A 12,279-nucleotide genomic window follows, 5' to 3' on the forward strand; every position below is an offset into this window, starting at 1 on the left:
ACTACCATACAACCCAGCAATCCCACTACTGGGCATATACCCTGAGAAAACCATAATTCAAAAAGAGTCATGTACCACAGTGTTCATTGCAACTCTATTTAACAATAGCCAGGACATGGAAGCAACCTAAGTGTCCATCGACAGATGAATGGTTAAAGAAGACGTGGCACATACATACAATGGAATATTACTCAGCCATAAAAAAGAAACGAAACTGAGTTATTTGTAGTGAGGTGGATGGACCTAGAGTCTGTCATACAGAGTGAAGTAAGTCAGAAAGAGAAAAACAAATACCGTGTGCTAACACATATATATGGAATCTAAAAAAAAAGTGGTTCTGATGAACCTAGGGGCAGGACAGGAATAAAGACACAGACGTAGAGAATGGACTTGAGGACACGGGGAGGGGGAAGGGTAAGCTGGGACAAAGTGAGAGAGTGGCATGGACATATATATACTACCAAATGTAAAATAGATAACTAGTGGGAAGCAGCCGCATAGCACAGGGATATCAGCTCAGTGCTCTGTGACCACCTAGAGGGGTGGGATAGGGAGGGTGGGAGGGAGACGCAAGAGGGAGGGGATATGGGGATATATGTATATGTATAGCTGATTCACTTTGTTATACAGCAGAAACTAACACACCGTTGTAAAGCAATTATACTCGAATAAAGATGTTAAAAAAATAAAATAAAATAAAATTAGAGATTTAACTAAGCAATTCCATTGTAAAAACAACAAAACAAAAAACTTTGAGTCAGATGTGCGACCTGGGGCCAAAGACTTCAGTCAGCCTATGGATTGTACTGTCACCTATGAAATGGTGATAGTTCCTACCTCATAGGTTTCTTGTGAGAATTAAATAAGATGGTGTATATTAAAGTCCTTTATGAACAGTAAGCTTTTTTACAAGTAGAAATATTATTATTGATAAGAATCAATTTTATATGCCTGTTATTAGAGAATTTATTCATTTTCCTCCCCTCCTGTGTTTCTCTTTCCCTTCTTCCCTCCTTCCTCCCTTTCTTCTTAACAAACATTTTTAAAGCACAAGGCCCTGTGCTAGGTACTGAGAATACAGTGATGTATTTAGAGGCAAGCTCTGCCTTCACAGAGCTCGCTTGTTTTGGTTGGTGGAAAGGAACACTTAAGTTGAATATTATAATAGAATTGGATGCTGGGCTACCATGTGCAATTTTGCAGGTGGTGCCTTACCCAAAAGCTCTTGGTTAGGCGGTCAGTAGTGAGGGCTGTGACTGCCCTAAGGAAGGGATATCTTTTTCTGATTTGCCAAAGATGTTATAAGGGCTGGAAGTGGCCTTGATATACACTAAAAGGAAGTACAGGGCATCCTAGAATCCAAAGAATGAGTCTTTAACGCTGTTACTGATGGTATGAAAAAGGGCTTTGAAAGGATATATGCAGTTAGGAGAAAAACATAACCAACTTATGTAATAATTTCATATTTGCAAAAGCACTCTATTTTTTTCTATAATAAAACACTAAAGGAGCATGTGAGAGTTCTGTGTTTTAAAAAAAGTTTCAAAGAAATAAATAAATAAAGTTTCAAGCACCACCAACTTAGAAAACTACAGCTGCAAAACTAGGAGGAACCTTGGAGGTCAGTTCCAAAGATTCCACTTTCTTGAGAAAAGCGGGACCCAGAGAGGGCATGTGACAGACCCCAAGGCATTAGGTGGCCCTGTGGCAGAGCTGGGCCTTCTGCGCAGGTTTCCCTACTTTCAGTCCTGGTGAGCTGCCTGAAGTATCTTTCTGAGGAGCCCTCAGATACAACATCTTCCTTGTATCCACGAGGTGCTCATGGAAGGAATATTATCTTGATTATTTGGGATAAGGAATTGTTGGGATGAAGAAATCTCAGAAAAGGCAAGCAGCTTGCTCGAGGCTTCTCTGAGCCAGGACCAGAGGCCACGTCTGACACCCAGCCCCGTGCACCCTGCAGAGTGTGGGCCTTACCTGCATAGCTCATGAAGTTGCTGTAAGGAGTGTTGAAGAAGCTGTTAAAGCCACAGGTGTCATTCCCTGGCCCCGGGTCACCGCAGAACTTGTGCTTTGGGGCTGGGTTGGTGTCACTGCAGAGGTCTCCGGTCTCAAAGGAGGGCTCTGTCTCCATGCAGGGGTCACTGCAAGACTGGATTTCTGAGATGCCTCGGAAGATGTGATAGAGGCCCAGGCTGTGCCCGATCTCATGGATCATGGTGTGGGTGTGCCCAGGAATGCCATAGAAAGATGGATTCAAGACAATGCCACCTGCAAGGGGAAAGCCAGAGGATTAGGCAAACTGGGCACTCTGCTTCCTGATGCAGGTATCCCCAGATCAACCAAGGGTAAATGGGGTGCTGCCCAAAGTAACCACAGGCTTCTCCACCCTATGACTCCACTGCTGAGAGCTGTTGCGACTTGCGGTGTTAATCACTGATTGAGTAGGAAGGAGTCTCAAGTCATTTTGTGCAATCCCTTCATTTTTCAGTTGAAAACACCGATGCCTAAAAAAGTGAGGCAACTTAACCAAGGGGATTTCAAACTCCTTAGACGAAGGGGCATAATCAGAATTCAAGGACTTTGATTTCTGGGCTGGCCAACGTTTCAGCTGCAACTTCTTAGGAAGCGTGGCATGCCCTGGTTCACAAACACTCTACAGGCATTTGCTTAAATGAAGCCCTCATGGCCAGACACCTCGGTTCCGGTTCTCATTTTGCCTTCACTAACTCTGTGAAGTTGAGCAAATCACTTGCCATCTCTGAATCCCGTTTCTGCAGCTCTGTACCCTCTGAGAGTGAATATTCATGAAGTCCAGCACCATGGCGCGCTCACCATCATAACACTGGTCAAAACAGCCACTGTTTCTTGAGCATTCGTTATGTATCCTCAGGCTCTGTGCTCAGTGTCTAATGTGTATAATCACACTGAATCCTCTCACAACCCAGTAAGAGGGGCACTGACTCACAGAGAGGTGAAGGAACTGGCCCATGATCGAATTAGTAAATGCGGAGCTGGAATCTGAACCCAAGATCCTTGGGTTCCAGAGCCAGGGGTCTTAATCTGAGTCCTACTGCTGATGCTCACCACAGGGTCCAGAAGATGGCATCTCATTAAATGTATGTTGAATATTTGCTGAATGCCGACCCAATTAACGATGTTTTGTGAGGCCTAAGTAATCACGCGTAGGCAGCCGGCAGAGCACCTGACACACAGCAGGTGCCCTACTTACTGTCTAACCACGTGCTCCTCCAGGTGTAGCTCAAGAACGAGCAGCACCGGCATCAGCTGGAGGGTGACTAAAAATGCAGACTCTTAGGCCCCACCCCAGACCTACAGAAGCAGAGTGAGTACTTTAACAACAGCCCCAGAGGACCTGCCTGTGCGTTCCTCATCTACCCCACGTCTTAAAAGATGGGGCTTTGCTTCACTTGGGCAGATAGATGGACCAGATGTCAGGAAAATCAATGGATAGCATGGCTCTATGTTCATTTTTAGGCACTGGAGAAATACATACAGGCTGGCAGAGAGATATTTCAACTGGAAAATCCAAGTGTGGGGAATTTCCTGGCGGTCCAGCGGTTAAGACTCGGTGCTTTCATTGCTGGGGGCGCAGGTTCGATCCCTGTTCGGGTAACTGAGATCTCACAAGCCACGCGGGGTGGCCAAAGAAAAAAGAAGGAAATCCAAGTGTGTTTAAGGCAAGGTTAAGATGCAAGTCTGAGCAACCTGCAAGCAGTGACTGTGTGCAGAGCAGGATCTTATGAAAGAATGGAGAGGAGCCAGGGCCGTGCTGATTTGTGCTGGCAAGCCTGGAGCAGGCATGGGGGTAGTTTTATCTCGGACTGAACTGCTGGGAGGGCGAGGCTGCTCAGCCACGGGGCTCATGGAGTCTATTAATTCTGAACTGCTCAGAGCCTTCCAGCACAAAGATAAAGATGTACGAGAGGATGTGTGGGGCTGTGTGCACGCGCGTGTCTATGTGAGAAGGGGGAGGCAGGGAGGAAGAGAAATTGAGACAGGAAATCTCTCTCAATTATTTTCTGTCAATCATAATATGAAACATAATCACCTTCCCACCCAAGGCTTTTTCCAGGGATCGTGGCATAACAGCAGGAAAAGAGGGTAAAAAATATATATATATGGTTCTAATAAATTGGGTTTGATTGGGCCTACTGCAGAGGAGTTGCTTATGATCAAGATGTCTCAGGATGGGGAGACGGCAGCCTGGAGGCCAGCTGGAATTAGCTTGACATGGATTGCAATCTTCATTCTGTCTTGCACTGGCTGTGTCATCTTGGGAAAGTGACTTTGCATCTCTGGCGTGCTCTAAAATGAACAGCTATGATAGATAGCGCCAATGCTTCTCTGTCTTTCCATGAAGCTTTAACATTGAGGTAAATGGGGAATGGGAGGCTGGCAGGACCCCTCAGGTATTTCCGGGGATAATGACAGGATTGCAGACTTAATGTCCAGCCTGGCTCTGTCTGTTTCACCTCATCCCCTCCCAACGCTCCCTTTTTCACAGAGCGACAGCACAGAGCTTGAGCCCTGTTCCACGGCTTCTCTTAAAAGGTGACATAGCTGGAGGCTGACATCATCCTGAAATCCTATAACATGCTATGGATTTATAGCCTTCTGTATTCCTGGTCCTGAGCCAGTCTCTGAGATTCACGGTATTATCAGGAGTATTTTTCTCTAATTTTAGAAGCCTGCTGTTCAACTCTTCTAAAACTCTGATCATGACGCTTTTGGTTGATTTTCCAAGAGGACAGAATTTCAGCACTGAGAAGGGTCCTTGGAGACCCTCTAAGTCTAACCTATTCCTTTAAAATCTGAAGAAATTGAGACCTGGAGAAGGAAAGAGTCTTGCCTAAGGCCATCCCCGTTAAGTCACAGCTAAGAACAACCATGTATTTTGGCCCTGAACCAGCAAAATTACCATACACCATGTTAGGCATGTGACACGAGCTAATCAGCTTCAGCTTGCCTCAGCTGCACGCTCTCTTTCGCCTCGCCCCTGTCTGTCTAGGTCTGCCTGTCTATCTGTCTACCCACCCATCATCTATCTCAGGGTTTCTCAACAACAGCACTACTGGTATTTTGGGCTGGATAATTCTTTACTGTGGGTATTGTAGGAGATCTAGCAGCATCGCTGGCCTCTACCCACTAGATGCCAGTAGCATTCCCCCATTTGTAAAATCCAAAATTTTCTCTAGACATTGTCAAGTGTCTCCTAGGGCATAAAAATCCACCCAGTTAGAACCACTGGATATTTATTTTTGTTTCTATCTATTTACACAACCACACATATGTGTGGGTGCACACACACAGACACACAAATTGGTTTCACTCTCTTAAAAACAACTAGGAAAAGACGGTGGTCTGAAGGGAACTAAGTCTAGAGTTTGACTCAACACAACTTTATTGTTTGAAGTTGCAGAGTCCCTTATCTCCAAGATATTGTGGATTTAGAGCAGCTGCTGGACTCTGGCTGTATCACCAGGAGACCAGACAGGCCTGAGGAAAGATCCAGCACCATCACTCTGCTGAGCCCTAACATTCTCAGATGAAGGTACTCACTGAGTCATCACTATTCACTGGTGTAAATAATAGGAACATTCTAACAAGGGGACAAGAGCCAAATAACTGGCAGTGCCCTCAGTCAATGGAACATTATGTGGCTGTTAAAAAATATCTTGTCTTTAGAGAACTGGACATAACCTAGAGAGATGTTTTCCTCTTGTGATGTTAAATGAAAAAAAGTTGGGTGGGAAGTAATTTTGAAGACTGTTTCAACATGGGGAAATATAGATAGCGTAATACTAAGTGAAAAAAAAGAATATTAAGTGAAAAAGAACACATGCATGTATGCTATGATTTCAAATATGCACAAGCTGAAAAACGCATGTCTACCTACAGACGTGTATTGGAAGAGAGCATGGAAAAATTAAAGAACAACGTTTGCTTACAGGGCCTGGTTCAGAAACCACTGTCATTTCTGACTTTTGGTGACTGGTTTGTGTAAACGTCTGTCTTGTTTATGGATTTGAATAATTTGAATGTAAGAAGAGTTCCTGGTGGTGTTGCTGGGTGGAATATGGAGGAACAGGGAGTTCTTACGAACTCTCTCTTGCCTCTTTGGCATCTTTCAAGTCAACCCATCACTGGCTGGGCCAGCACAATGTGGTTACTAGGTAGAGAAGATATCTGCATGAACTAAGAGGCAGGGGGTATAAAGAGAAAGCAACAGATGGAGAGAGCTGGAAATTTAAATTCCAGTTGTGGTTCTGCTGCTGATTTGTTTGTGACCTTGGATAAGTCCCATTCCCTCTCTGGATCTTAAGTTTCTCCATTGGTAGAACAGGATTAATAACGTTGTGATATTTCTCAAAGCATCACTTGATGTGTGAAAGATAAGGAATGCTAAAGAGTTTTGAAAAATTAAAAAGTGATAAGTAAATAGGTTGTTCACCATCATCACTACCATGATCTCCATCATCATCATCCTTACTACTAAACGTATTCCTGTACTAATCCAATTTCTTCCTGAAGAAGTTTCTAATTCTCACCTAAATGCATTAGGGCCTCCTTGTCCCACGGCCAAGTTGCTACTCCTGCCAATTCCTCCTCCGAGGAGTTTGCAAAGAAGATATTGAGGTGTGTTGATCCATCCAGTCTAAGAATGTTCTTCAGCTCATTAACATCCAAGTATGCTCTGTAAGAGAAAAAGAACCTTGGCTGTCATCACCATCCAAAAAAGGTAGTATTCAAATAACAGGTACTCCCAAATTAATTGAGTCACAATGTGCCAGGCACTTGGCTAAGCATTTTATAAACATCATCTCACTGACTGCCTCCAATAATCTTCTATGGTGAGATAATCCCATTTTACAGATGAAAAAATTAAGTCCTTGTGAGTTTAAGAAACTTGAAGACTGCTCAGCTTATAAACAATAGCAGAGTTCAGTTTAAAACCTAGATTTATCTAAAGTCAATATCTGTGCCCCTAAGGACTCTGCTATATGGACTGAGGATAGGGCAACATAATGCGGATATAGATTGAGAACAGACCATGGAAGAGATAACATGTATTCTAGCCTTGGCGTCTTCCCTACTTCATTCATTCACTATGGACCTCGGACCACGTATTTGGCAAATACAAAGCTGTCCCAGGAGGCCTACTTTGCATCTCTACTCAAACCTTGCAAGGAGGTGTTATTACTCTGTTCTCAAGATAAGCAACATGTGGTCCAAAGTGATGAAACAGGTTGCCCGAAGTTGCAGAACTGGGTTTCAAGGCCAATTCTGTCTAGCTTGGAAACTTATGCTCTTTACGCTGGGGCGTGATCTGCCTCCCACGGATGATTCTGCATTCTGTAAGCCTCTATTTCTTTGTCCATAAAATTGGCTAAGGGATATGGCATTTGGGGTAGCTGCCATTGTAGATACTTAGAATATAGACTGACATGTTCGGAAAGTAAATTAATTCCCCACGCTACGATCATCAGCTCTTTAATACACCGAACAAAGTGTTGGAGAGAGAAAGAAATGGCCTTTGGAAAGAGACTGTCATATCCTAGGTGCACAATAAATAAGACCGCTTCCCTTGTGGAGTGTGATTCTCCGATCAGAATAGGAATGATACAGCTTTGGGTCAGTCACAGGCTTATTATTATTATTTTTTAACCTCTTTATTGGAGTATAATTGCTTTACAACGGTGTGCTAGTTTCTGCTGTATAACAAAGTGAATCAGCTATACGTATACATACATCCCCATATCTCCTCCCTCTTGCATATCCCTCCCACCCTCCCTATCCCTCCCTCTAGGTGGTCACAAAGCACCGAGCTGATCTCCCTGTGCTATGCGGCTGCTTCCCACTAGCTATCTATTTTACATTTGGTAGCGTATATATGTCCATGCCACTGTCTCACTTCGTCCCAGCTTACCCTTCCCCCTCCCCGTGTCCTCAAGTCCATTTTCTACATCTGTGTCTTTATTCCTGTCCTGTCCCTAGGTTCTTCAGAACCTTTTTTTCTCTTTTTTTTAGATTCCATATATATGTGTTAGTATACGGTATTTGTTTTTCTGTTTCTGACTTACTTCACTCTGTATGACAGACTCTAGGTCCATCCACCTCACTACAAATAACTGTTTCATTTCTTTTTTATGGCTGAGTAATATTCCACTGTATATATGTGCCACGTCTTCTTTAACCATTCATCTGTCGATGGACACTTAGGTTGCTTCCATGTCCTGGCTATTGTTAAATAGAGTTGCAATGAACACTGTGGTACATGATTCTTTTTGAATTATGGTTTTCTCAGGGTATATGCCCAGAAGTTGGATTGCTGGGTCGTATGGTAGTTCTATTTTTAGTGTTTTAAGGAACCTCCATACTGTTCTCCATAGTGGCTGTATCAATTTACATTCCCACCAACAGTGCAAGAGGGTCCACACCCTCTCCAGCATTTATTGTTTGTAGACTTTTTGATGATGGCCACTCTGAATGGTGTGAGGTGATACCTCACTGTAGTTTTGATTTGCATTTCTCTAATGATTAGCGATGTCGAGCATCCTTTCATGTGTTTGTTGGCAGTCTGTATATCTTCTTTGGAGAAATGTCTATTTAGGTCTTCTGCCCATTTTTGGATTGGGTTGTTTGTTTTTTTGATATTGAGCTGCATGAGCTGCTTGTACATTTTGGAGATTAATCCTTTGTCAGTGGCTTCATTTGCAAATATTTTCTCCCATTCTGAGGGTTGTCTTTTCATCTTGTTTATGTTTTCCTTTGCTGTGCAAAAGCTTTTAAGTTTCATTAGGTCCCATTTGTTTATTTTTGTTTTTATTTCCATTTCTCTAGGAGGTGGGTCAAAAAGGATCTTGCTGTGATTTATGTCCTAGAGTGTTCTGCCTATGTTTTCCTCTAAGAGTTTTATAGTGTCTGGCCTTACATTTAGGTCTTTAATCCATTTGGAGTTTATTTTTGTATATGGTGTGAGGGAGTGTTCTCGTTTCATTCTTTTACACGTAGCTGTCCGGTTTTCCGAGCACCACTTATTGAAGAGGCTGCCTTTTCTCTGTTGTATATTCTTGGAGGCATATTATTTAATGGATCGTTTTCTCAATTGACAGAGGGATCTTGCTCACCCGTGTGCTTCTTTCAGCCCCATTTTATGTCTGCCATCTTCTTTCTTAGGAATCCTTGTGAACAGCTGGTAAGCATTTCTTGAGTAAAGTTGGAAATGAATCAATGAATAAAAACATACATGAATAAGCAAGCAGGCAGCCTGATGTCGTAGGTGAGATAAAGCCTCTGAGTAATGATATTTAACGTTTGTTGGGCCCTTCCATGTGGTCTGACTTTACAAGGATTATCACCTTTAATCTTCTCAATAACACCGAGGTAGGTGGTATCATTATCCCCATTTTCCAGAGGAGGAAAAAGAGGCTTACAGAGCCTTCGTACTCGCTCAGGTCACACAGCTAGTTGGGAGAGTTTCCCTTTCTCCCAGTGTGGTTTCTCACGGGGGTTTGGGGCAGAGCCTGGCCAGTAGAACACTAACGATGCTGCCTTTCTCTTTCCCTCCTGGAATCACAGAAGGGGATCCCACATATGAAAGAGTGAAGTCAGAGATCCCCAGCAGGGCCTGCAAGACCCTGTTTCCCCCTTTAGCTTCTTCTCCCTCTGTTCTCTCTCTCGAATTTCTCACTGTGTGTTGTCAGCACCCCCCGCCGGCCCCCCCAAGATGCAGTGGCTTTATCCTCAGTGCCTTTACTCACGCTGTTCCCTCTGTCAGGGACTTGGCTCCCATTTTATCCCCTGACGAACAAATCCAAAGTCCATTCTGGTACCACTCCTCCAGGAAGACTTCCCTGAGTCCCATCTCACCTCCACCCCCTTTACCATCTCTGTACTCATCTACCTCCTATGAGTACTCGCTCTCACACCATTCCAAACAGTCTACCTGTCTGTATCTACCACTGATTGTGGCTCCCAGCGGGCAGGGAATGTGCCTAATTCATCTCTGTTTACCCAGTTCTCTGCACAGGGCTTGACACTGGGCAAGCACTCAGGAGATGTTGATGGAGCTGAATTTACATTGGGAAATAGAAAACCTAAAACATTTAGGTCCCAGTCTCAGCTTCAGCACTTCCTTCCTATGAGGCCTCAGTTTCCTTATCAATATACTGGGATTAATAACAGCTGTCTGGTGCTTCCCAGGACATTTCTATGGGTCACAAACCTACACCTCCACTCCGACGGCAATAAGATATGTCTGAGACCTTACAGTGCACTCATGGCCGCCCACTGATCAAGAGCCCATGATAGTCAGGTGACGATAATTTTCGCAGCTTTTCCAAAAAAGGTGAGCATGAGTTGGAGACACAAGGAAGGCCTAGAAAGAGCACATCTGTGTATAGGTTGAGCTGGCTAGTAAGTCCAAGGACAGCCACGGAAGCTGAAATATTGACCCGAAATTTTGCCGCTATACCTCCTCTCCCCAGAGAGCCCACCTTCAGCTCTTTAGGCTAGAAGCCTCATAAGGAGTTTGAATGAGTTTTCTGATCCGAGTAGGGACGAGGAATGAGAAAGACAGCATGCAGTAAGCTTTTGCTGTGTGCCAGCCCCTGTGCTAGCTACACCTGTTTTCCCATCTCTTTGCAGTATTTTTGTTTTGTTTTGTTTTGTTTTGCGGTACGCGGGCCTCTCACTGTTGTGGCCTCTCCCGTTGCGGAGCACAGGCTCCGGACGCGCAGGCTCAGCGGCCATGGCTCACGGACCCCGCCGCTCCGCGGCATGTGGGATCTTCGCGGACCGGGGCACGAACCTGCGTCCCCTGCATCGGCAGGCGGACTCTCAACCACTGTGCCACCAGGGAAGCCCTCTTTGCAGTATTTGAAGTCACGCAGCAGAGTGGGTAGGATGGCTCATTCTCAAGCCAGAGTCCTGGGTTTGAATCCAGCTCTTCCACTGGATGTCTGGGTCACCTTGGGCTAGGTCACCTTGGGGTATTTACTTAACTTCCTGCACCCCAGTTTCTTCAAACACAAAACAAGGATGATAACAGTATCTACCTCATAGAGTTGTTCTGAGGATTTAGGACGTTAATAAAGAAAGTGTAAAGGGCTTAGAATAATACCTGGCACGTAGAAACCCCCGGGAAATGTTTAGCAATTCCTATTATTTATCCCCATCTTGCAGATGAAGGAACAGGGGTTCAGAGATCACATAAATACAGACAAGGCCAAGTCCAAATCTAGATGTGTCCAATTCTTCCCTCAACCTCACCCTCAAGTCCAAGCTCACTCAGGGCCACTGTGAAAGGAAACAATGTGTGGGAGGAGAATGAAAACACAGAGAAGCCAAAATTTTCCTGGATCGGCCCTTTCCACATTATTTATTATTTTCTAATTGATTTGTCCATTTCCATCAAGTGTTCTCTCAGGCAGAGAACACAAATGCTATTAGAGAAAGTCACCTCTTTGCCCCTTTGCTCCGGGCTGAGAAAGCTTCAGGAGAGGAAGACAGGGGTGGGGCAGGGGCAGGGAGATGTTTTAATTGGTTGTTTATTCTCATATAATTGCAGAAACCAATCTTTTCAGGGGGTGGTATTTGTCCTGGCCCAAGGCAGAGATGTGGGATATTGAGGCCTCTCCCTTGCTTGTATGTGGGTGTTTTTTTCTTCTTCACACTTTGAGAAGCCCCCATTTCCCAAAAGAGGGGCCACTCAGGCCCCTGATCCCACTGGCCCCTCTCCTCTCCGGCTCTTTTTTAGGCGGGGGGGGGGGCACACAAAGGAAAACGGCTCTGTGGCCAAAAGATTTCCTTCTGCCGGCTGAGGTCTTCCCACCAGTTCAGAGCCAAGCTGGGGGTCTCCCAAAAGTATCGGGGGGAAAATCCTAGGGACAGGAATCCATGTATTTACCTTCCTCCCCCATCTCTTTAAGGTTTGTTTATTCCCTCTGTTGATGGATGGAGGAGGAAGCAGAGAAGGTCAAAGTGAGAAGGATCCTTAGGGTTTAGGGAGATGGGTTGGTAAGAGAAGGAAAAGGGTTTGCTCAGGGCCACTTGCTTCCCATTTTGCCACTGCGGGGAGCTTGGCCCCCTGTGTATACTATAAATTGGCGAAATCTCTTTAAAAAAAAAAACTACACCCCCAAATCAATCCAAATCCCAAACTCTGTGTCTTTATTAATTTATGCGCAGGTACTACTCAGTTGGACAGACAGACAGACCTAGATCCATGGGCGGGTTGCCCTGCCTCTCTGAGTC

At 44.7% G+C, this 12,279-nt stretch overlaps 1 protein-coding gene across 1 annotated transcript in view; it reads right to left on the bottom strand.

The window, feature by feature from the left end:
- PAPPA (pappalysin 1) overlaps positions 1-12,279 on the bottom strand; it is a 208,784-nt gene that overhangs the window by 146,257 nt on the left and 50,248 nt on the right. The window contains exons 3-4 of the mRNA XM_027105071.1: positions 6,573-6,718; positions 1,978-2,271 (exon numbers count right to left, since the gene is read on the bottom strand). Coding sequence (XP_026960872.1) covers positions 1,978-2,271; positions 6,573-6,718 — 440 coding nt within the window. The remainder of the gene's footprint in view (positions 1-1,977; positions 2,272-6,572; positions 6,719-12,279) is intronic.

This window comes from Aethalodelphis obliquidens, unplaced genomic scaffold (assembly GCF_003676395.1).
Source record: "Aethalodelphis obliquidens isolate GAN/ISIS:26980383/991018 unplaced genomic scaffold, ASM367639v1 scaffold7, whole genome shotgun sequence".
Lineage (NCBI taxonomy): Eukaryota > Metazoa > Chordata > Mammalia > Artiodactyla > Delphinidae > Aethalodelphis > Aethalodelphis obliquidens.